Source organism: Gopherus flavomarginatus, chromosome 6 (assembly GCF_025201925.1).
Source record: "Gopherus flavomarginatus isolate rGopFla2 chromosome 6, rGopFla2.mat.asm, whole genome shotgun sequence".
NCBI lineage: Eukaryota > Metazoa > Chordata > Testudines > Testudinidae > Gopherus > Gopherus flavomarginatus.
Window position 1 is genome coordinate 126,685,686 of NC_066622.1, and position 26,482 is coordinate 126,712,167.

General features: G+C 42.0%; 1 protein-coding gene across 4 annotated transcripts in view; it reads right to left on the reverse strand.

Annotated features, from left to right (window-relative positions):
• Positions 1-26,482, reverse strand: part of ATRNL1 (attractin like 1) — a 1,010,697-nt gene that overhangs the window by 328,531 nt on the left and 655,684 nt on the right. The window contains exon 27 of one of the 4 annotated variants that reach the window (XM_050958930.1): positions 16,492-16,515. The exons of the other annotated variants lie outside the window; for them this stretch is intronic. Within the exon in view, the coding sequence (XP_050814887.1) occupies positions 16,507-16,515 (9 nt within the window). The 3' untranslated portion in view covers positions 16,492-16,506. Of the gene's footprint in view, positions 1-16,491; positions 16,516-26,482 lie in introns of those variants that run through there. 4 annotated transcript variants of the gene reach the window in all.

Consider the following 26,482-nt stretch of genomic DNA (forward strand, 5'->3'; position numbering starts at 1 on the left):
GCTGTTCAAACAGCATTTCTAAGTGCAAATGGCTCTTATGGGATTAATTTATTACAGAACAACACCCATGCACTAACAAATCCCAAAACGATAATCCAAGCAATATATCAAATACAGCCCCAATGTCCCCTCACCACGCTCTGCCTTCCCAGCCCTCTGGTTTTAGGCTCATTGGCTCCAGGAGCCAGCAGGCTTCTCCCTCTGCTGCTCTTAGCCTTCAGCTCTCTTCAGCCATGGCTCAGGAAGCACAGCTGAACTGCCTCTCCACTGGCTTACTGATAATTCCTCCCTCTTTCCAGGGAGAGCCTGCAGAAAGCTTTCAGCTTTGTACAGCTTCTAACAACGAAACTTCTCCTGACTATAGCCGCTCTGATTCACCAAGTCTCTCTCTCACTACTGGGTCACTCTCTGATCTTTAATAGGCCCCAGGTGCTGTCCCACCCTCTTAATTGTCCAAACTGGGGAGCACCTGTTCAGAAACAGGGCAGCTGGACTTGCTTCATTTACAGGGGACCAGCCACCATGTGACAGTGTGACTCATACAAAGGTGTAAACATATGTTTAATGGTGAGAGCCTCTAAAAGAATCTGAACTGTGCATTAAACACAATCAAAAAAATTTGAATTGTAAATTGTTGTGTGAACGTTGACACAAACAGAAAAAGAAGGAAGTGTGTTTAAGCTAGGTGAGAATTGAATTTTGAAGCAAGTTTCCAACTAAAATATAGCAGAACAAAATATCTTTTGTGTATAGTAGAAGGGATGTGTTTAGGAAGTCTAAAAAAGAATCAGCACATCATCACTGAAAATAAACCATATTAGCCTAACAGATGGCCAGGTGGCAATATAATGCCTTGTTAACTTTGGAGCAAGGACATAAAATGTTTTTGCCTCTTTACCATCGTCTTAAAACCAACAACAACAGAGCTGTTAATAAGTCAGTGTTCATCTGTGTGTATGATTGTTCTTACTCACAAACTTCTCATAAAGTTAAAAAATTAAAAACTTCATGAGACAACACTTAGATGATGACATTTACCTACAGCAGGGGCATTAACAGTACTATATAAGCAGTTGGCACAGCTAATGGAAAGATGATGGTTTTAAATGTTTCTGGTGTTATACCTTTTAATCTACTCTACAATGCACAGTGCCCTGTTTTATCACAGTACTTTGGTGCTCTTGGAAATGTCTTTGCTGTTTATGTGAAAGGAAATTATCTTAGTCTAGTTCCTGAGGCCTGAGGCCACTCTCATGGAAGTCTACAGTAGTCTTTCCATTCACTTCAATGGGCTTTGGACCAGAAGAACATCAGCAAAACTGCCAGCCATGTTGACAATCAAAGTACAGGAGTCAAGGACTGAAAGGGAATGATCATAAAAATCCCTTCTCTGTCCCAGAGGTGTTCCCTACAGGTTATGCTCCAGCTATATTAGCAGGGCATTGGGGGGAAGCTCTAATCTCTTCTCCCTGTGCAGCATCCTATTCTGAGGATAATTGGCTCTTTAGTGCCAAGTGCTGTCAATCCAGAAGCTTTCAAGAGTATTAAATTTCCAAAGTATACACTTTAAAAAGACAAAAACAAAACACTATTTGACATAGACTAAGCCTATTTCCCTTCACTAAAAGAAAAGGAAAATTTCAATTAGCAGCTAAATGTAAATTGTGTAATGTCTCAGGATATTTCAAAGTTGTGAAGATACAAATGACAAATATATGTAGATTTCATTCTAAAGAGGTTTAAAATTAGAACAACACATGCCAAAAATAATACAGAACAGCATGAAATACAGCTTCAGGTTTTAAAACCTCTGCTGTGCAGGTAACTTTCATTTGCACTCCTTTTAAAGTGCTATGTTATGGCCCATTGTAAAACAGTGCAGAATCTCTGAATCACAGTGTAAGCCTTTTCAACCATAGATAACATGAAACTAAATGAAAACAAGGGTGCTTTTTTTTTTTTGCTTGGTTACTTGATGATGCGACTTAGATCAGAATTTCACATACTAGTGGAATCAGCAAGGAAGAGTGGAGCCCTTTGGCCTCCTCAACCACAGGATGCTATTCCAGGAAGGACTGCTGGCAGAGATGGCGTTCAGCTTTCAAGGAGGGGAAAGACCCTATTTGAACACAGACTGGCTAACCTAGTAAGGAGGGCTTTAAACTAGGTTAGATGGGGACAGGTGAGCAAAGCCTACAGGTAAGTGGAGAAGATGGAGACCTGGGAGATGGGTCAGAAATAGGAGGGAGCATGGGCTATAATAGCAGAGAGAAAGGAGGGTCAAGGCAAAATTGGGAGGCAAGATCAAATCAGTATCAGTGCCTATATACAAATGCGAGAAGTATGGGTAATAAGCAGGAAGAACTGGAAGTGCTAATAAATAAATACAACTATAACATTGTTGGCATCACCGAAACTTAGTGGGATAATACACATGATTGGAATGTTGGTGTGGAGGGGTACAGCTTGCTCAGGAAGGATAGACAGGGGAAAAAGGGAGGAAATGTTGTCTTATATATTAAAAATGTACACACTTGGACTGAGGTAGAGATGGACATAGGAGACAGAAGTGGAAGTATTAAGAGTCTCTGGGTTAGGCTAAAAGGGGTTAAAAAACAAGGGTGATGTCATGCTAGGAGTCTACTACAGGCCACCTTACCGGGTGGAAGAGGTGGATGAGGCTTTTTTTAAACAACTAACAAAATCATGCAAAGCCCAAGATTTGGTGGTGATGGGGGACTTTAACTATCCAGATATATGTTGGGAAAATAACACAATGGGGCACAGACTATCCAATAAGTTATTGGACTGCACTGCAGACAACTTTTTATTTCAGAAGGTTGAAAAAGATACTAGGGGGGAAGCTGTTCTAGATTTGATTTTAACAAATAGGGAGGAACTCGTTGAGAATTTGAAAGTGGAAGGCAGCTTGGGTGAAAGTGATCATGAAATCGTAAGAGTTCACAATTCTAAGAAAGGGTAGAAGGGAGCACAGCAAAATAGAGACAATGGATTTCAGGAAGGCGGATTATGGTAAGCTCAGAAAGCTGACAAGTAAGGTCCCATGCAGGTGCGGCTCTATGTTTGGCGGCTTGCCTGCGGGAGATCCGCTGGTAATGCGGATTCGGCGGTATGCCTGCAGGAGGTCCGCCAGCCCCATGCCTTCGGTGTACCTGCCACCAAATTGCCACTGAAGTCGCGGGACTGGCGGACCTCCTGCAGGCATGCCGCCGAAGGCAGTCTGACTGCCGCCCCAAGCACACGGTTGGTGCGCTGGTGCCTGGAGCAACCCCTGGCCCCATGGGAATCAAGACTGAGGGGAAAAACAACTGAGGAGAGTTGGCAGTTTTTCAAAGGGACACTATTAAGGGCCTAAAAGCAAGCTATTCCACCGGGTAGGAAAAATAGAAAATGTGGCAAAAGACCACCTTGGCTTAACCATGAGATCTTGCATGATCTAAAAAATAAAAAGGAGTCATATAAAAAATGGAAACTAGGACCAATTATAAAGGATGAACATAGGCAAACAACCCAGGAATGCAGGGGCAAGATAAGAAAGGCAAAGACACAAAATGAGCTCAAACTAGCTACAGGAATAAAGGGAAACAAGAAGACTTCTTAGCAATACTGTAGAAGCAAGAGGAAGACCAAGAACAGGGTAGACCCACTGCTCAGTGAGGAGGGAGAAATAGTAACAGGAAACTTGGAAATGGCAGAGATGCTTAAAGACTTCTTTGTTTCAGTCTCCACTGAGAAGTCTGAAGGAATGCCTAACATAGTGAATGCTTATGGGAAGGGGGTAGGTTTAGGAGAGAAAATAAAAAAAGAACAAATTAAAAATCACTTAGAAAAGTTAGATACCTGCAAGTCACCAGGGCCTGATGAAATGCATCCTAGAATACTCAAGGAGTTAATAGAGGAGGTATCTGAGCCTCTAGCTATTATCTTTGGAAAATCATGGGAGACAGGAGAGATTCCAGAAGACTGGAAAAGGGCAAATATAGTGCTCATCTATAAAAAGGGAAATAAAAACAACCCAGGAAACTACAGACCAGTTAGTTTAACTTCGGTGCCAGGGAAGATAACGGAGCAATTAATTAAGGAAATCATCTGTAAACACTTGGAAGGTGGTAAGGTGATAGGGAATAGCCAGCATGGATTTGTAAAGAACAAATCATGTCAAACCAATCTGATAGCTTTCTTTGATAGGATAATGAGTCTTGTGGATAAGGGAGAAGCAGTGGATTGGTATACCTAGACTTTAGTAAGGCATTTGCTAACGGTCTCGCATGATATTCTTATGAATAAACTAGGCAAATACAACTTAGATGGGGTTACTATAAGGTGGGTGCATAGCTGGCTGAATAACCGTACTCAGAGAGTAGTTATTAATGGCTCCTAATCCTGCTGGAAAGGTATAACAAGTGGAGTTCCGCAAGGGTCTGTTCTGGGACCGGCTCTGTTCAATATCTTCATCAATGACATAGATATTGCCATAGAATGCACTCTTATTAAGTTTGCAGATGATACCAAACTGGGAGGAATTGCAACTGCTTTGGAGGATAGGGTCATAATTCAAAATGATCTGGACAAGTTGGAGAAATGGTCTGAGGTAAACAGGATGAAATTTAATCAAGACAAATGCAAAGTGTTCCACTTAGGAAAGAACGATCAGTTTCACACATACAGAATGGGAAGAGACTGTCTAGGAAGGAGTTGGGCAGAAAGAGATCTAGGTGTTATACTGGACCACAAGCTAAATATGAGTCAACATGTGATGCTGTTGCAAAAAAAGCAAGTGTGATTCTGGGATGCATTACCAGGTGTGTTGTGAGCAAGACATGGGAAGTCATTTTACCGCTCTACTCTGCACTGGTTAGGCCTCAATTGGAGTATTGTGTCCAGTTTTGGGCACCACATTTCAAGAAAGATGTGGAGAAATTGGAGAGGGTCCGGAGAAGAGCAACAAGAATGATTAAAAGTCTAGAGAACATGACCTATGAAGGAAGGCTTGAGAGAACTGGGTTTTTTTAGTTTGGAAAAGAGAAGACTGAGAGGGGACATGATAGCAGTTTTCAGATATCTAAAAGGATGTTATATAAGGAGGAGGGAGAAAACTTGTTCATCTTAGCCTCTAAGGATAGAAGAAGCAGAAATGGGCTTAAACTGTAGCAAGAGAGGTTTAGGTTGTACATTAGGAAAAAGGTCCTAACTATCTGGGTGGTTAAACACTGGAATAAATTGCCTAGGGAGGTTGTGGAATCTCCATCTCTGGAAATATTTAAGAGTAGGTTAGATAAATGTCTATATGGGATGGTCTAGAAAATATGTGGTCCTGCCATGAGGGCAGGGGACTGGACTCGATGACCTCTCAAGGTCCCTTCCAGTCCTAGGATCTATGAATGTATGAATGAAAGTTGTTCCACTCCAAACCTTTCTTAACTTGCAGCTGGACATAATTACTCTTTTCTCAGTGGGATGAAAAGCAGAGATTTACATGTTTGGAAAACCCAATCGAGGGCAGAAGTCTGGTGGGAATGATCTGGCAGGATGCCAGGCCCCTCTGCAGTAGTATGATAAGTTTTCAGTTGTTTCTACTCTTGAAAGTGTGTCTTAATGGGGAACAAGCCTATGCCTCGTAAGTAGTTTTTAAAGTGACATAAGAAAAAATCATGTGCCTACTGTCAGAGTCTCCTGAGAAGACCTTGGCTGATGCCAGCAGCTAAGGAGTTTGCTGCTGTAAACAAAGAACTTTGGTAAAATCGGTTTCCCCTATTTTATCTGCACAGCCTTGAAGCTGGCGTTTAGTCCCTACGAAACCTGAGTACATGGATCAGCACACACATTCATACTCTCACACACAAAATTTCTCCTCCTCTAATAGAAAGGCACATTTGCTCTTTTCATACTAATCTTGTTGGTTGTGTTTCAAATAGCCCTTGGGTAACTTGTTGAAGACTTTGATTCAATGGTAAATAACGAAGAGGACAGGTCACTGACACAGCATGATCTGGATTGCATGGTAAACTGAGTGCAAGCAAACAGTCTGTGTTTTAATATGGCTAACTGTTAATGTATTCATCTCAAAACAAAGAATGAAGGCAATATTTACATGATGGAGCATTCTACTCTGGGAAGCAGTGAATCCAAAAAAGATTTGCAGGTCATGGTGGATAATCGGTAGAACTTGGCTCCCAGTGCAATGCTGGGCCAAAATGGCTCATGTGAGCCTTAGATGCATAAACAGGGGAGTCTTGACTAGGAGTAGGCATGTTATTTTACCTCTGTAATTGGCACTGGAGTAACCACTGCTGGAATGCTGTATCTATTTCTAGTGTTCACAATTCAGGAAGGACATTGTTGAACTGGATAGAGTTCAGAGACGAGACATGAGAATAATTAAGGGACTAGAAAAAAACATGCTTTATAGTTATAGACTCAAAGAGCTCAATCTATTTAGTTTAACAAAGAGAAGGTTAAGGGATGACTTGATTACAGTCTATACATATCTGCATGGGGAACAAATATTTAATAATGGGCTCTTCAATCTAGAAGACAAAGGTATAACCAGATCCAATGGCTGGAAGTTAAAGCTAGACAAATTCAGATTAGAAATTTTTAAGTGACCGTAATTAGCCATTAGGACAATTTACCAAGGGTCATGGTGGATCCTCCATCTCTGACAATTTTTAAATCAAGATTGGATGTTTCTTTTAAAAGATATGCTCTAGGAATTATTTTGGGGGAGTTCTATAGCCTCTACAGAAGGTCAGAGGAGATTAACACAATGGTCCCTTCTGGTTTTAGACTCTGAATCTATGAATTTTGGGCAATCAGGGGATTGCTAGGAGTGAGCAGGCTCCAGAAGAAAGTCCTAGGAGTTAGGACTAAGACTCCAGCCAGGTAGAGACCTTGGAGAGGGCTGCCAAAGCAGGAAAGGCCCCAGGCAGGGAAGGCCTGGCAGAAGGAAGAGAAACTTTTTTTTGTATGGACTTTTGGATTAACTTTGTTTGGGGATTTTGAGTATTTGAAATGTAATTTATATTAATAAACCAAGTTCCCAAGGAGAGGTAGAGCTATGGTCTGGTGGTCTTCTTCTTGGGGGTGTAGAAGCCTCTCTCCCTCTCTGCCATGTGAGCCAGGATCTGCCCCTCTGTGGGGGCAATTTAGAACAGTCATGCTTGGAGCATGCACAAAAAACACACTGGTGAGAATGGGGTAAGGAGCTGAGAACAGGTATCCTTGACACATATCAAGAAACTCTCCAGCACTGGAGAAGAGGGAAGGGAACATCTACTTACATGAATGGAGCAGTTCACAGGTCTCACAGCTTTGTTTCAGGCTGCATTCATCTTCACTGGGCTTTCTCTTTCAGCTGAGAACATCTCATTGAAATGAATGAGCCACTTAACACCTTTCCCAAATTCTGGGTCTGCAACTTTGAAACTGAAACCCACATGGGGCAGAAATATAAGGCTATGTCTACACTGCACTTTTGTCGGTACACTGCACTTTTGTTGTTGTGAAAAAAACCACACCCTTAACCAACAAAAGTTTTACTGACAAAAAGCACCAGTGTGGACAGCACTTTGTGGGCGGGAAATGCTCTCCCACTAACAAAGCTACCTCCACTCATTGGGGGTTGTCATAAACATACAGCTAGGGGTAGCATAAAATCCCTCCTTTACCTGTAAAGGGTTAAGAAGCTCAGATAACCTGGCTGACACCTGACCAAAAGGGCCAATAAAGGGAGAAAATAATTGTGTTTATTTCTTCTCTCTGGGTCATCGAGGAATCAGAGCAGGGAAAACACATCTCCCAAACCATACCTGAACTAAGTCTCAAGTTTACAAATTGTAGGTAATAGGAAGAAAATGTGTTAGATTATCTTTTGCTTTAGCTTGTGAATTGTCCCTATGCTATGAGGAAGGTTTATCCCTATTTTTCATAATTTTAAAGTTTTGCCTAAAGGGGAAATCCTCTGTGTTTTGAATCTGATTACTCTCTAAATTACCTTCCATGATTTTACACAGGTGCTTTTTTTTACTTTTTCTTTATAATAAAGTTCTGTTTTTAAGAATCTGATCGGGTCGTTAGTATCCTAAAAACCCCAGGGTCTGGTCTGTGCTCACCTTGGTTACTCTCAAGGCTCCCCACGAAAGGGGGTCAAGGGCCTTGGGGGGATTTTTGGGGAACAGGAACTCCAAGTAGTCCTTTTCCTTGAATCTTTGTCTAACTCACTTGGTGGTGGCAACATACCGTCCAAGGGCAAGGAAGAATTTGTGCCTTGGGGAAGTTTTTAACCTAAGCTGGTAGAAATAAGGGCCCAGTCGAAATGCAGAGTTGGCAGTGGAACAGTCGGCAGGTGTCGACCTGAGAGACAGGTGTCGACTGTTGTATCAGTCCCAGGTTGGAGGCCAGACTTTTTACAACAGTAAATATGGGGAACTGTCAGAACAATCAGAGGATGGCAGCTACACCCCACCTGGAGAGGGGGCCAGTCCCTCCGCTGTCCATGCGTCCTTCTTCTCAGAGCAGTATTTAACAGGAACAGGCTGCAGAGACACCATGTGAAGACATCACCTTCCACTCCCCATGCTGCATTGCCACTGGCATATGGAGCGTCCACTCCAACCCAGAACAAACCACAGCAGGAAATCCCCACAAAACAGATGGAGAAAGGGAGCGAGAACACCTCAGAATTACAGACTGACTCAGGATGCAGCTTCTGATCCACTCAGGTACGGGAGAGAGCAGGTCACTGATTGGGATGTTTTGTTTTATTTGTACGGGTGAGACGGACTAATTCCACTGGTCAGCGAGCGTCTGCTGGGTGCTGCAACCGCCTCTATTCAGATAGGCTTCCACTCAGTAAGCCCCTTTTCAGGTCAGATATAAATAGATCTGTCTGAGTCAAGGTTCTTCCTCATGTGCAGCCTCAAATTTTTTTCCTTGGATTGTTTTTTCTACTCTCTTAGTCTTCATGACTTCAGCCACTGAGGAGAGGTTCAGAACCAAAGGGAAGACTTATTAAGTGGTACCAGCAACAAGAGCAGGACATTTCTGAGAGGTGGATGGGAGGATCCCAGTGGATTCAGATATTCCCCGTAAACATACCAATGTGTGTGTAACCCACGAAACCACTCCCGGCCCCTCAAAACCACTTCATCCAGTCCCACCAATATTCCTTTGTGATTGATCCCCAGGCATTTAGCATCCCTAGTAATGGAGACCTGCCTTTATATCTAAGCAGATGGAATATTTTTGCCATTTTAAGCAACAAACCCTGAAACAGTTATCAGCTAAGAGCTAAAGTCAGCCCAGTGAGATAGAGAAATAGCCACTGTTTTTGTAGACCCTGTGAAAAAGTCAAGTTTTATACACTCTGTGCTGGCAGCAGGTAACTAATCATCCCTCTCCTCAGAGCCCTGCTGCAGTTCGTTGCTCCAATTAAAAAGTAAACAAAACGAAGTCATGTTAATTTCAGTTGGATTCTAAACACATTTTTATTTGCAATGAGCTGTAAGGGTTTCATAAACAATGGAGAATACAAAGCACAAAGATAAGGCCCCTTTAACTGCATCACTTTGTTTGCTGGTGTCACTGCAGTGGAAGAGAGAACCCTGCATTGTGGGTCTGGTAAGTGCTATTAACTTGGATAGACTATATTGGCTTCACATACATTTGCATACACTTGCAGCAGCCAGTGAGCCATTGCCCCAGCAGGATCTCCAAAGGGGAGACCACACCTCAGACAGACTCCTCTTCAGCCTCTATCACAGCACTTTGCCAGAGTTTCCAGCATAGTGAACCTGTCTTTCATTCCAATGGGCTTTCTTAGCTGTGGGATCAAGAAGTATTGGTTTCTACAGAAGCAGCTTCAGTAGCTTTTTTATGTGAAATCACATGAGCTCAGAAGCTCTGGGGACTCTCTGTGCAGCTCATCTGAACACATTTCTGTTCTGATTCCCTGCCATTTCCCACCTGCTTTTCCTCTCATTGCCACAGAGTATCTTCACACAAGCGTCAGAGGAATCTTTGTGAAGAGGCTCATTTGAGCAGCTTGTGAGTTTCCTTTTAGCATCTCATCCCATACACCTTCTAGAGGCAGAAGCTCCCTATACCTTTGACATTTCAGCACCACAGGAATTCTGCTTGCAGGCCAGGCTTCTATGTATAGAACTAAGGGTTTTGTTTTGACTTTATTATTATTTTTTTTGTATCAGATATATTTTTCCAGATTCTATTTTTCCCCCATAAGAGGGTTTTGTGCATTTACAAAGTTAGCACTATCGTCTCTACCTTTCCCACATTGAGTTGTATGTCGTGGCTGCACTCAATGTCTTGTCTGTTTGATTACAATTCTCTGCACAAGTGTGGGGCTGTGAGTTTACTTGTTGAATGGGAATGTAGGTGGTTTTGTTTTTAAGTGGAATTATAGTATGATGTGCATATCAGAGAGCTGGAGGAGATTCCCCAAAACTCAGACCTCCCTGTGTCTGCTAATCCCACTGCACTCTGTGGGAATTCACCCCACAGTTGTCAGCTGCTAGAGTAGCTTTAAGTTGTGGTCATGACTCAAGTAAGGAACCCTACTGATGGAGGCTGCTAGGAGAGACACTGAATCAGTGCATCCTCTAGGTGCCTAGGCCATGCCCTATACTGTCATCCATTTTTCAGCTGCAGCAGCCCCTTAGCTCTGGGGAGTTTGATTCTATGCCAGGCTCACTGTGGCAGAAGCTGGCATAAACCCAGGCTGAATTTAGCCCACTCTCTTGATGTATCCTTTAGACCCAGCCTTTTTTGTCCTTACTATACTCATCATACCTACCAGCTTTCAATGGGGGAGGGATAGCTCAGTGGTTTGAGCATTGGCCTGCTAAAATTAGGGTTGTGAGTTCAATCCTTGCAGGGGCCACTTAGAGATCTGGGGTAAAATCAGTACTTGGCCTTTTTTTGGGGGGGGGGGGGAGGGATAACTCAGTGGTTTGAGCATTGGCCTGCTAAACCCAGGGTTGTGAGTTCAATCCTTGAGGGGGCCATTTGGGGATTGGTCCTGCTTTGAGCAGAGGGTGGGACTAGATGATCTCCTGAGGTCCCTTCCAACCCTAATAATCTAAGATTCTATGTGGGTCTTCACATCTGTACCCCAGAGTTCAGAGCAGGGAGGGAACTCTGACACAGTGGTTTTATTTTGCCAACAGAAGAGCTCTCTCCTGCTGGCAAAGAGCAGCTACGCAGGAGACCTTACAGCAGCACAGCTGTATCGACACAGCTGTGCTGCCATAAGATACACAGTGTAGTCATAGCCTAAGAATGAACAAATTATTTGGGAAAAGTCTGCCTCTCACACATTATCATTTTTAAATTTTGGAGGAATGTAGTCAAAGTATAGCAGCATATTCAGAAGTGGCTAAAACTAGTTTTGAAGAGAGAAATTACACATTCAAAGCTCACTGGAAGGGAAGGGGTGATTAGAGGCAACAGGGGAAGAGGGGTTTGGGTCTGCAGTAAGGAATGGGGTTATTATGTGGAGGGGATAATGGGAATGGATTGTATGGAAGGTAAGGGAAGAACAGTTGGGGGCTCAAGCAAACAACCCATGCAATCTTAACTGTGTCACCTTTGAGCAATGCCCAAATACACTTATATCACATGCTCCCCACTGTGCTTTTTCACTGTAACAAACAAGTACTATCTGTACTTGCCCTATGCTCAAACACTGACCTACTTTCTTGACAGAATACCACACCTATAAAATTTACAACTTCATACCCTTTTACAGCCGTTTCACACTTGCACACAGGATACCACCTAAACCTATACTTTCCCCTACTCATCATTAAATCTAGACTGCTCTCATACCTCACATCACTACTGAAAATACCCACAGCAAGACCACCCAGGGCCTTGCTATTAACACAACCCACACAATTCTGTATTGAAATGATGCAGACTGGAACCTCAAGACACATATGCACCTAATTTCTTTGATAGACAAGGTGGGTGAGGTAGTATCTTTTATTGGACCAACTTCTGTTGGTGAGAGAGACAAGCTTTTGAGCTTATACAGAGCTCTTCTTCAGGTGCTGCAATTATATTTTCTTTGCTAACACACATGGCGAGGACTCAAATCCAGATCTTCTCATATCACAGTCACAGCTCTTCCAGTTCCAAGCTGCTCCATGTTATCCTTCCAACAATTAATAAAGTTCCACCTAACACAGTGAGTCCAGCTCGAGCCCTAATGTCCACACCACAATTAAACAGACTCTTACCCTGAGCCCCATGAGTTCAAGTTAGCTGGCATGGGCTAGCTGCGGGTGTCTAACTGCGGAGTAGACATACCCTTAGACACTAAAGTACTGGACTACGGTGGCAAATCAGATATTTATACATTTAAAGCTGCAGGTGCAAATAACCATGGGCAAAAGGATCAGAGGTGAATACCTATAAATCTAGCCTTAAGATTCAACAGAATTACGCAAGCTAGTTTTCTGTACCTTATCTTTCACTTTCACTCCTCCAAAGATATATGAGCTTGAAAGCAGCAAACCTTAACTTGCTGGATGTATCTGAAATTCATGCTAATAGATTACAATTGTTTTTCTTATCTAAGTCATATATTAGATTGCTTTTTCAATTTCTGCATTGCTTCACTATTTTGCTGTATACACCAATAATGAGAAGACAACTTTTAAAATTAAAAGCATTAATAAAATGCTGTTTATAGAAAAATGTCAAACAAACAACAATCTGGGGCATCTGAATAGTTGTGCTCTTTTTTAATGTCAGAAAACTATTCCTGTATAATAAATTCTTTCAAAGAATTAAAGATAGTACCTTCTGTAGATGCATGCTGCATCTTATAGGTTCTGCACTTTAATCTTGATTTCTGGAAGCCTTTCTGAAAACATAAGCTTTTAACCCACCCATACCCCATTGACTGAATGTAAACAAAATAATGCCATTAACATAATTTCATTAGACACTTCCTATTTGAATTCCTTTATATTTCTCTTGGTGTCCACCCACTGAGAGTGGACACCAAGACTGACCCTGGCCAAGGAGATGGCTTGATCAGCTGTTTAGAGTAAAGGAATCTTAGAAGTGCCATTCCCTGCCTAGTTAATCTTCCAGTTCTGCTGCTTTTGGGTCCGTGCATAGTGCTGACATGGCTCAGCTTTATGCAGCCTTATGGATGAGAAAAGCCTAGTTCTAGATATATTGTTTTCTTTTACCTTTTGATAACAACAATTCTTCAGTGGAAAGAGATGATTTTGTCTTTATTAAAGTGCCAGTAGGATACTGTGAGAGACGAAGACAGATCCTTGCCCCAGAAAGCTGTCCAGCTAGATAAGACACAGACAGTACTATTCAAATATATCAGTCACATAAGTTTAGACCTAAGATTTCAGGTATGCCATTTTTAATAATAAATGCTATTTGAGATGTATTCCATGAGAGCACATTCAAGGCAACAGCAGAATAGAATCAAAGGAAATAATGATGGGTAACATGGTAGCAAGGAGAAATTGAGACATACAATGAGACATCACTATTTCCAAAGGACATGCCAGGCTACAGTTTGAAGTCTGCTCTGTAACTGCCAGGCTGGTGCCCAGTCAATAGTGCTTCTTGAGCAAACTTCTCCTGAGGTACAGCCAGGCCACACTGAGGGGCTGAGGCTGTCGGGAGAGGGGGCACTGCTCATCAAAACATCTACAGGCTTGCCAAAAAGCCACTCCAGCGAAGCAGAGAACGAAGTGTCTTAGGTCATTCGCTGTTGTGGAACACTGATGTAGTGTCAGAGCCATATGAAGCTGGTGCTGCAGGCTGAGTGGACTGCCAGAAGAGGAGAGAAAGGCAAAGCCACTGTGTCTGAGTGATTGGATCTCACAGGCCAGGAAGGAACCAGAAGAAAGGAGAAAAGCAAGCAAAAAAAGATTGCAAGAGGGATTTGCAGGCCTTGTCTTCATTTCTAAAAACGGTGTGTTTTTTACCTCAGGGTAACCAACATGCACGAGCTATTCTGAGGTAAAAACATGGTGAAGACCAGGCATTTTCACTTTACTGCAAGATAAACAGCAATATACCTACTCCAAGGGTTGACCTCAGCAGGTTCACTTCACAGTAAAACTAAAGTGCCTGGTTTTCACTGTTTTTTTACCTTGGTATAACTTAGTTACCAGAGGTAAAACACACCTTTCTATGAGTGAAGACAAAGCCTCAGAAGAGGAAATAGTTCCATAAACTGCCAACTCTGCTGCTGCAGGCAGGAAGACTGGCATTTGATCAGTAAACTTGTATATAACAGGGCCAGGGGTAGATGCCTGGAGAGAAGAGAGTGTATATATTTCTGCATATATGTATATATTTCAGCATCAGAGCTATAGTAGAGCTATCTAGTAGCAGATGTGGATTGGTAGATTGTTATTCAAAGAGGGTGGAAATCTTTTTAAACATATAAGTGTGATTGGTGGTAGCTGCTAGCAAAATAGAATAGTGAAATATAGTCTTCTCCTGATACCCTATCTGTGAATGAGTATTTGCTACTGGTTAACAATGATTTTTTGATTATCTCCACTACTAGGAAAAACTCATTTACTGCTAGGATATCAGACCATATTTCATTATATCCTATTTTGCTAGCCAAATCACCTTGTTTTTTTATATGCTCAAAGTATACACATATCTAACTCCTCCATCAAATGAATACTAGTTTAAATCTGAATGAGGCTAATATACTTCACCTTTAAGTAATATTTTCAGTTCACAAATATATCTACTGTAAAAACCTTTAAGGAATAGCTACTTGGTTATATCATGTTTAATTAATAATGATTTTATAACCAGACATAACATACACAAAAGTCAAACTGCAGGTGGTGGTTTCATTTGGTTAATTACATGCATTTCAGTTGATTGGTAAAACAATCTGAAGTAATTCACTGGGGTTATTACTTAGCTCTCTGTCACAAAGCACTCAGTCCAAGAATTTCTAACCAAAATATCAGCTTATTTTTCATAAATTATTTGTGTATAAATTGAACAGCATGGATAAAAATAATGATCTGTTCAAATATTCATGATATTCCCAATAGTATTTTTCAACTACATAACTGTCCTAAAATAACATTGCATTCATTTTAATTAGATTTTGCATTTCAAAGCATTCTTTCCACACATAGTGTGATTTTATGTGGCTTATATCAATACTTGAAGATAAAAGAAAAGCCAAAGGTTATATGTAAATTAATTATCTAAAGGAAGGAAGTATGCTTAATTTATGTCAGCTCACATGTTAGGAAAATAACTAACTATTCTGAAAGTTATGGAAATATAATACATCTATGGTATAGATAAATCATGTGTAATAGGATATCATAATGCAAAAGTACTTGTTCTCAAAGATACAGTATTTCTCTATCTTTGTTATGAAATGTTTACATCCTAGAGTTGCTGAAGGAAAAAACAGAGAGAGATTATAGGTATTTTAATAGCTCAATGTGCTCAGTTCAGCTATACAAGCTGGGAGAGAAGCAGAATTAGCAGCTATGAGTGACTATGTGAGCTTCAGAGAAAAGTTAATAGTACAGATCTATATGGACACTGCTCTGCTTGCATCCTCAATTTATTTATCACAAATAAGTTGGCCCTGTCTAGTGTGCAGATATACCACAAAATTTACTAAAACTGCAGTTGGTTGTGGTTGGGGGACCTGGGACAATTTGTACTGGTGAAAGAATGAAAAGAAAAAAAACGTAAATGGCCAGCAGTTGAAATATAAATTCACTGAGCAAACAACATGGGTCCACCACTGGATGCAAAATCTAATGGACATGAAGTGAATGGTTGTGAAATCTGATAGGCAAAGCTTTCTAATAACGAAGAGTTTGAAAAAAGTTCAAACTATAGCATGTGACATCAACAATGTCAAAGCCTACACTTATGCCTGAGAGATCTATAAAGAAGGAAGCATTGAGATACAATACTGCCACTTAAAAGTCTCTTCAGTGGAAAGGCAGCAGAACTTCTGGCTAATTGTTTCCTTTATTGTCAGATGGGACAAAACTTTTTCCAATGGAACTATAAACACAATTCATGCAGATTAAAAAATTGCACTTTATGAAGATATTCAGGAGTTATTACAGCACCTTCCAACACTTTTAACATTTCAAAACAGTTATGTTTCAAAGACTAGTGAGGCCTTTGGTCATGCAGAGCTCAAACAAAAATCAGTTAATAAACTAGGTATTAGATTATTTTAAAAGCAAACCTTTTAAACAGTGACTTTGGGGTCATGGTAGATAATCAGCTGAACATGAACTCCCAATGTGATGCTGTGGCCAAAAGAGCTAATGAGATCCTGGGATACATAAAAACAGGGGAATCTTGAATAACAGATGACATGTTATTTTACCTCTGTATTTGGCACTGGTACAACCACTCCTGGAATACTGCATCTAGTTCTGGTGCCCACAATTCAGGAAGGATGTTGATAAATTAGAGAAACTTCAGAGAAGAGCCACAAGAATGATTAAAGGATTAGAAAACATTCCTTATCATGATAGACTTTAAAAGCTCATTCTAGTTAGCTTAACAAGGAGAAGGTTAAGGAATGACTTGATTACAGTCTGTAAGTATCTGCATGAGGAACAAATATTTAATATTGGGCTCTTCCATCTAGCAGATAAAGGTATAACCTGATCCAATGGCTGGAAGTTGAAGACAAATTCAGAGTAGAAAGAAAGTGTACATTTTTAACAGTGAGAGTAATTAGCCATTGGGACAGCTTACCAAGGGTTTTAGTGGATTCTCCATCCCTGACCACTTTTAAGTCAAGATTGGATTATTTCTAAAAGATATACTCTAGCAATTATTTTGAGGGCATTCTATAGCCCTGTGTTATACGGGAAGTCAGACTACAAGATCACAATTACCCCTTCAGGTCTTAAAATCTATGAAAGGATCCATCTTTACCTCTTCTTTGGATACTGCTAAAACATCCCTGTCAGTAAGCACTTTTCCATAGGGAGGAGGTACATCTAATTATTATTATTGTGGTAGTGCCTAAAGCACCCAAATGAGATGAAGATGATATTGGGTTAGGCACTGAACAAACAGATAGGGAGAGACAGTCCATGCTTTGAGGAACTTACATTTTAAATATGCACACATTAAATCAATGGCAGAATCAGGAAAAGAACCCTGGTCTCCTGAATCCCCATCAAGTATTCTAACCAGTAGACCACACTGAAAAGATCAGACTGTATTAAGTGGTAGATTTTATTGTAAATTATCTGGGAGATGATACTCCACTCCTGCACTGAGATACCCCCAACACCATTTCAAATACTACATGCTGAATGCTGTGATATATATCAAAATACACAAAATATTTTTCAGGAAAGAAATCATTTCTGTTTAAATGGGAAAAAAAGTAAATTTCCCTCTGCAGGCACATGCATCCCTGATATACAGGCTAATGGGAAATTACTGTGTCTGCAGCACATCATTTCTGTCTTCCATCTATGCACAGTAACTATGATTTATCAAAATGCATTGTCCATATTAAGTGTATTATGGAAATAAAGGGCAGTGCCATCCCAACTTCCTGTCAGTTCCTTTGCCCCACCAAATCCAGATGTTAGCAAGTTTTGTAATAGCAGGGCTGGAGAGGTGGGTCATGGAATATAAAAGGACCACACATTTTGAAGAACCATCGTTACTGTAGGGTAACTAAATGTTTCTTCTCTTTTGAGTAATTGTCCATACATATTTTCCACTGTTGATGACTCCCAAGCAGTGATCTACTTGTGAAAGGTTGTTACTGGGAATTTACTTAAACAATGATTGTAGCACAGCCTTGCCAACGTTTGTGTCAGATCTGGATGCCTCACAGTAGTAGAGTGTTGGGTAAATGTGTGTACTGAAGACCAAGCAGCTGCTCTACCAAAGCCTCTGATTGGTGCATTTTTCAGAGAAGCTGCAGAGGTACCTTGAGCTCTAGAAGAATGAGCTATGACACTTGCCAGTTGGACTATGTTAGCTAATTTGTAGCACAGTTTGATACAGACCAATATCTAGTTTGAGAACTTGAGTTGACACAGCCTGACTTAACATTTAACCCTATCAGCATATGCTATGAATAATGTGGGTGATGCTCTCAAATGTTTTGTTCTAACTCTATAGAATAAAAGCACCTGTGCTGTGGTATATAAACTCCACATTGGAGAGGAACGGGTTAAGAAACAGTTCTGGGCCCAGGCAGTTCCACCCAGTCATACCTGCAAACCCTTCACAAGCTGGAGGCAATGCTTTAAAAAGAGAGCAGAGTTTTTTCAGAGGCAGGCAGTGGAAGGGAGTAGACGGCTGCCCTGAGCTCTGAAGAGAAAGTACTGCCCAGCAACCCAATGCCTGGGACCTGACAACGCAGACCTGAGCAAGCCCACAAAGAAGAGGCAGGGGAATGAGAGTACAGGTCAGAGACTTGGTTGGAATGATTTACTCTGGGAAGCTAAAGGGGACTGGAGTAGGAAGTAGTCGGGGAAGCAGTGGTTTAGTACCCAAGGTGTCGGCTGTAGCTGCCCATAGGACTGGAGCCTGGTGGCGGACGTTACCACACTAGGAGTCTTCACCTAGGTGAGAGACCAGTTGGGAAAGGCCTTGATTGTTCAAGGGCCCAGCCCACAGTACAGTCTTTGCTAAAGGGGAGGGCTGGAAACCCTTGGGACAGGGCACTGAAGGATGAGACTATACTTTCAATGGGGTGATGCCCTGCCAAAACTATTAGGTGGCACTGATGGTGATTGTGCTTCTTCTGCAGCACCTACAGATATCTAACGACTATAGTTTCTCCTAACTCTTGTTCAAATGTGGTTTGGGGATAGATACTGGAAGGCGCATAAACTGATTTAAATGTAATGCTGACATCAGTTTTGGTAGAATTGGTGGGTGAGGGTATCAAGGATATTTTGTCTTTATGAAAGATTGTACTGGGGGGGGGGCTACCATCAAAGTTTGTAACTTCCCCATGCTCCTGCATCATACTGCTACCTAAAAAAGCTGTTTTAAACAGAATGGTGAAGCAGGGAGCATGTGGCCCAGGGTTCAATCAGCCCTGCTAAAACAATATTTAGATCCCAGGGAGTGACAGTCTTTTTAAATAATGGATAGACCCTCTTCTTTAGGATCTAAGCTTCTTTAAGAGTAATGTTCATTGATTAGAAAGTGAAACACTGGTAGCTGCTAGGTGAATTCTTAGAGGAGCCATCAATAGTCCTGAAGGTAGTCTAGAATGTCTGAGTTCGGGAACGTGATAATTGGGGCAGATGTGCCCATATAACTGTACTATAGATGGAGGATGTTTTGGATCTCTGATAAACATGCACTTTCTGATGTAACCAGCCAGCTAACATCCACTCCTTGAGATGAAGAGTGCATGGACCAGGATGCAAGACTTGGCTGCAATTCTGACATGTCTGGACACAGAGGTAAACATACTGGTGGTTGGACAAAGAGGCTGCTCAGGTCCAAGTACCAAAATTACCTTAGCCAGGTCTGGGTTGTCATGATTATTTTGGCTGAGTCCATCTTGAGCTTCCTGAGAATTCTTGATATTAATGGAATTGGAGGAAATCTATAGAGAAGACCTGAGGCCAGAGGATCAGGAATGCTACTGAGATGGCCCCTGGGTTCTGATCCCCTCTGAAGCAGAAGTGGTGACACTTCCTGTTCTCTCTTGTGGTAAGCAGGTCTATTTTGGGGAGACCCCACTTGAGGAGAATTTTTCAGATCATTTCATCGTTTATGGACCACTCATGTTATCTGCAGATTTCCTGCTTAGACCATCTGCCAGTGTTTTCAGTATTCCTGGAAGACAAACTACTCTCAGGTGGAGTTCATGGTGGACACAGAAGCTATACAGCCTTTAACGTAGCGGGGTGGATCTTGCCCCACTCTGCTTGTTTATATAAAAATGGCTGCAGTATTGGCTGTCATAACCTTGATTGCTGGAATGAAAACTGAGCATGGTTGATAAACATCTCCCAGGTCCCGGACATGCATATGGAACCTTGACTCTAGAGAAGTCCATAAACCCTGTGTCTCTATGTTGTCTAGACAGGCTCCCTATCCTAAGGTGGAAGCATCCATCACCAAAGTCTTGAACAGAGGGGGTGGGGGAAAGAATGGAGTTTTTTTGCAGACTTTTCTCAGATCTACCTACCACTTTAATCATAGCAGGACTTGTGGTAGAACATTAACAACCATGTCCAGTTGATGGTTGCTTGGCTGATACACAGACTTCAATCGCCTTGCATGCAGCACAGGTGAAATCTTGTATGCGGAGTCATGAAAGTGCAAGATGCCATGTGGCCACGAATGAATCAGTTGTCCAGGTATGGGAACATTTGGACCTCCACATTTTTGAGACAAGCTGTCACTTCTAAGAGGCACTTAATGAAAATCCTCGGTATTATTGACAGGCCAAACTGTAATATACTGTATTTGTAGTGGCAACTACCCAGCTGGACCTGATGCATCTCCTGTGAGCTGGGTAAATCTCTATATGGAAATAGGTAAGAGATAAAGAGAAGAGACTGAGAAACCAAGGGATGGGATGATGGAGACGAATGGCACCATCCTGAACTTGAGTTTTTTGATGAAGGTGTTTAGTTGCCTCAGATTCAGAACAGAACATAAGAAAAATCAGAAGACTTTCTCCTGGAAACCTTTTGCTGTTTCCTTGGTGGTTCTGTCTGCTTATATTGCAGTTAGAAAGCTTGCTATGGATGATATTAAGGCTTGCAATGTTTATACTCCTGTTTTCAGCTGCAAAGCTATCAGAGTTGCTTGTGAATCCTTACAGGAATGTAAAGCCTAATCAGTTTTGGTGTTGCAAAGATCACAGCCTTCAAATGGGAGATTCACACTTGTGACTTGTTCTTCCTTAGGGAATCCTGATTAATTGAGCCAGGAAGATCTCCATATCACCACTGAGGTTGTCACTGATCTGGAGACTGTATCTGCTGCATCCAGGCCCACCTGAAGAGATGGTCTAGCTACAATGACAGAATTGAACTCTTCCCTGATGCCCTGGAGAATTTTATCTGTGAATTTTGCCAAAGTGCCTCAATTAATAAAATAATTTGTCAACAAGACTTAGCAGTTGACCATTCTCATTTGGAATCTAGATGTTGCATAGTTTTTCCTCTCAGTAAGTCCAACTCTTTGGGCTCTCTGTCCTTCAGTGTCAAACTCTGTTGACACTAAAAACCTCAGTGGCCAGGATGAGTACAAAATAGTCAAATCCCTGTGAGGGAACTTGATAGCCATGTTCACCTCTCTTAGCTGTTGGAGCCAGGAATTTCACAAAGCAACTTGGTGGGGGCCAAAAATTCCATCATTTACTGGTGAAACCAGATATCCAGAGACCGAATTATGGAGGATGTCAAGGAGTTTGTAAAAGCAGCAAAGAATCCTGTGGTGTCATAAACAGATAGCTAAGGGTTAATGTCTCTTTCACCTGGAAAGAAGTAACCTGAAACACCTGACCAGAGGACCAATCAGGAAACAAGAATTTTTCAAATCTGGGTGGAGGGAAGTTGTGTGTGAGTCCTTTGTGCTGGTCTTGTATCTGTCCCTCTCGGCTATGGGAAGGATTTCTGTCTCTTGCTTTCTAATCTTCTGTTTTCAAGTTGTAAGTACAAATATAATAAGGCAGTAAGGTTTATATGATTTTCTTTTGTATTTACATGTGTGTAGTTGCTGGAGTGCTTTGAATTGTATTCTTTTTGAATAAGGCTGTTTATTTACTATTCTTTTAAGCAATTGACCCTGTATTTGTCACCTTAATACAGAGAGACCATTTTTTATGTATTTTTCTTTCTTTTTACATAAAGCTTTCTATTTAAAACCTGTTGGAGTCTTTCTTTAGTGGGGAACTCCAGGGAATTGAGTCTGTGCTCACCAGGGAATTGGTGGGAGGAAGAAGTCCGGGGGAAATCTGTGTGTGTTAGATTTACTAGCCTGACTTTGCATACCCTCTGGGTGAAGAGGGAAGTACTTCTGTTTCCAGGACTGGAAATAGAGAGGGTGGAATCCCTCTGTTTAGATTCACGGAGCTTGCTTCTGTGTATCTCTCCAGGAACACCTGGAGGGGGGAAGGGAAAAGGTTTATTTCCCTTTGTTGTGAGACTCAAGGGATTTGGGTCTTGGGGTCCCCAGGGAAGGTTTTTTGGGGGGACCAGAGTGCCCCCAAACACTCTAATTTTTTGGGTGGTGGCAGCTTTACCAGGTCCAAGCTGGTAACTAAGCTTGGAGGTTTTCATGCTAACCCCCATATTTTGGACGCTAAGGTCCAAATCTGGGACTAGGTTATGACATGTGGCACCTTCTAGACTAACAGACGATTTGGAGCATGAGCTTTCGTGAGTGAATACCCACTTCGTCAGATGCATGTGGTGGAAATTTCCAGGGGCAGGTATATATATGCAGGCAAGCTAGAGATTATGAGGTAGTTCAATCAGGGAGGATGAGGCCCTGTTCTAACAGTTGAGGTGTGAAAACCAAGGGAGGAGAAACTGGTTTTGTAATTGGCAAGCCATTCACAGTCTTTGTTTAATCCTGAGCTGATGGTGTCAAATTTGCAGATGAACTGAAGCTCAGCAGTTTCTCTTTGAAGTCTGCTCCTGAAGTTTTTTTGCTGCAGGATGGCCACCTTAAGGTCTGCTGTAGTGTGGCCAGGGAGGTTGAAGTGTTCTCCTACAGGTTTTTGTATATTGCCATTCCTAATATCTGATTTGTGTTCGTTTATCCTTTTCCGTAGAGACTGTCCAGTTTGGCCGATGTACATAGCAGAGGGGCGTTGCTGGCATATGATGGCATATATTACATTGGTGGACGTGCAGGTGAATGAACCGGTGATGGTGTGGCTGATCTGGTTCGGTCCTGTGATGGAGTTGCTGGTGTAGATATGTGGGCAGAGTTGGCATCGAGGTTTGTTGCATGGATTGGTTCCTGAGCTAGAGTTACTATGGTGCGGTATGCAGTTACTGGTGAGAATATGTTTCAGGTTGGAAGGTTGCCTGTGGGCAAGGACTGGCCTGCCACCCAAGGCCTGTGAAAGTGTGGGATCATTGTCCAGGATGGGTTGTAGATCCCTGAGGATACGTTGGAGAGGTTTTAGCTGGGGACTGTATGTGATGGCCAGTGGAGTCCTGTTGGTTTCTTTCTTGGGTTTGTCTTGCAGTAGGAGGCTTCTGGGTACACGTCTGGCTCTCTTGATCTGTTTCCTTATTTCCTCGTGCTGGTATTGTAGTTTTGAGAATGCTTGGTGGAGATTTTGTAGGTGTTGGTCTCTGTCTGAGGGGTTAGAGCAGATGCAGTTGTACCTCAGTGCTTGGCTGTAGACAATGGATCGTGTGATGTGCCCGGGATGGAAGCTGGAGGCATGAAGGTAGGCATAGCGGTCAGTAGGTTTTCGGTATAGAGTGGTGGTAATGTGACCATCACTTATTTGTACCGTGGTGTCTAGGAAGTGGACCTCCCGTGTAGATTGGTCCAGGCTGAGGTTGATGGTGGGGTGGAAGCTGTTGAAATTGTGGTGGAATTCTTCCAGAGACTCCTTCCCATGGGTCCAGATGATGAAGATGTCATCAATGTAGCATAGGTAGAGAAGGGGCGTGAGTGGACGAGAGTTTGTGTGGAGTTTTTTGAACCATATCAATTGAAATCTCCAATGTATAGGCAAGTCTCCTCAGTAGGTCCTGAAATGTCTTATAATCATATGGAGTGGAAGGAGATGAGACAGGCATTACTGCTTCATCTGCGGATAAGGAAGTTATATGTATAGGGGCTGGATGGTCACCTTCTTGATTCCTTATCAGACACTTGAATATTTAGTCCTGGTTGAACAGACTGAGGCAGAAGTACATCCCTCTTCTGAGGCTGTGAGCAAGGGGACCTAGCTCTGGATTGGGATGCTGATTATGCAGGTCTTCTTGCATGTGGAATTCCCAGTAGAACCAGGGTTGCTGATACACATATGGGTCTGGAGACCAAGAGAGGAGGAACCAAGGATTGGAATACCTATGTAAGCTTCTATGTCTATCATAATAGGAGTCAGCCCTAGAAACCCTTCAGGGGGTAAGTGGGCCTGAATATCTTGATCCCAAAATCTAGCTGGGAAAGCCTCTCTACTGTCCTAAGGGTCAAGGATGACAAAGAGTAATTCTCTTGAAGAAGCGAGGCTGTCTCAGTTGGTGTGCTAGAAACACCAAGAGAACGGGCTTTAGTTGGTATTGAGCATGGTGTACTCGGTACACAAGTCAGTACAATGACTGGTACCATTGGAAGCACCTTTACCACAACTAACAGAGCAAAGTCTGGTACCAATGAGACCAAGAGGTCTCTCGATGACAGATAAGTCTTCAGTAAAAAGTATGCTAGCTGCTGATCTTAGCACCAGGGTTGTCAGCACCAGAAGCTTCAGTAAACTGCAGGGTCGGTACCAGGCAATATCTATAGTATCAGAAAAGAGAGTCCTGAGGCACAGATGCACAGTGTCTGAATGGACCCTAGAAAAGCTCTTCTGGGCTCTAGAGCTATTCTTATTCTTTGGGATTCAAGAGAGTTTATGGGCCTTAAAAGTTGAAGGACCCAGAGAGGGAGACCTACGTGTTTTGCCCCTATGAACTCTGATCTTTTCTCCCCTTATCAGCTTTACCAGAGATGGAAAATGAGTCTTTCCCCATGAAGAAATCAGAGTTATAGACAGAAGAGGAACTCTGAGCACTTTTTGATGAAGAGGGCTCAAATGTTTGTCTCAGGCAAGCTATCAAAACATGACACTGCATTGCACATGCTTCTCCCTCTGGGGATAGGATGAGAGAACACACACACACCACATGATGGATGTACAGTCATGTTACTTAATGAACTACTGGAAGACACTCAGATACTACGGTGATGACTGCAGTATAAAAACCTAAACAGAATCTCATTTCTCAACATGTTTTCTCTTCGCCCCTTCACTCAGTGAATGATACCAACCTTAATGCCCCCCTTAATTTCTTCCTGTCACTCCCTCCTTCATGTTTTTTTTATGTTGCCCACTATGTACAGAACAATCTTCTAAGCTGAAACCCCCATGCTCTCCCTTATTCAAATTTGTCCTTAAGACACACTATTTCTCCCTCACAACCATGTCACTGAATCTAAATATATGAAAGGTAAAATGTTCTAAACTCACTCTGTCCTCTGGATCTCCGAGTGCATCTTCATGCCTCTATTTCTTATTATTATTACACTGAGAATCTGGGGTCATTGCATTGTACAAACACATAGAGAGACATGGTCCCTGCCTTGACAAAGCTTAATATGTAAAAAGACAAAAAATAGAGAAAGTATGGGGAAAAGGGGACAACATCAAGCAAAATGAACTGTGCATTACTGGGATGCAGCTCATTACTTTCTTCTGTCTCCCTTGTCTATTTTTTTTAAATTTTATTTTAGTCCCAGGGTTGGAGTGAGAAGGAATGGCAGAAGGGATGAGAAAATAGCAATGAGGTATTGGGGGAAAAGGAAAGGAGGAGAGAGTGAGTGAGGATAAGGGGAGAAGAATGAAGTATGGACTGAGAGCATGGAGTTCATGGGGAGTAGGACTGACAATGGAGGCATTGTGAGGAAGAGGTGTGAGAGGAGACTGGGACAAAACTGTGCAATGGAAAAAAAATGTCTGTAATCCAAAAGTTGTAAAAAGCAGTCTGCTAGCACTGTGGCACCTGCTAGGGGCTGTGATAATAGCTGGGGAATGGGGGGAAACAGAGACACCCAGCTGAGCCTCTCTCTGACCTGCTCGTGTCTCCTGTTGCTGTGGAAGTCTTTGATCCTCCCTGCATCAGACATTATCTTGGGGAGGTTTTGCTTTGTTTTCGCCAGCCCATGTAGTTAGAGGAAGAGGGTGCTGCTGGTAATGCTGTAATAGAGGGCAACTCCAAGCAGAGAAGGATCTTTGACTGATCTTTGGTGCTTAAAAAATAATCAAAATAAAAGATAATCTGAGAAACCAAAAAGCCTTTATAAACATTAATGAATTAAGGGCTAAAATACCCCTGAGAAAAGAATATATGAAGAACAATCGCCCAACACATGCAAAATGAGTGTAAACCAATAACAAAACAGTAGTGTTTATACGCTCTGCACTCACTGAAGGACTCAAGTGATGGCCCTTCAAGAATGTTGAAGAAATTGGAGAGGGTCCAGAAGAATACCACAAAAGTAATTCAAGGGCTGGAGGAAATGCTTTAAAGTGAGTGCCCTAAAGAAATCAGGTTTCAGAGGGGTAGCCAGGTTAGTCTGTATCAGCAAAAACAACGAAGAGTCTAAGTGGCATCTTAGAGACTAACATTTATTTGGGCATAAACTTTTGTGGGCTAAAAGCCAGTTCATCAGATGCATGGAGTGAAAAATACAGTTG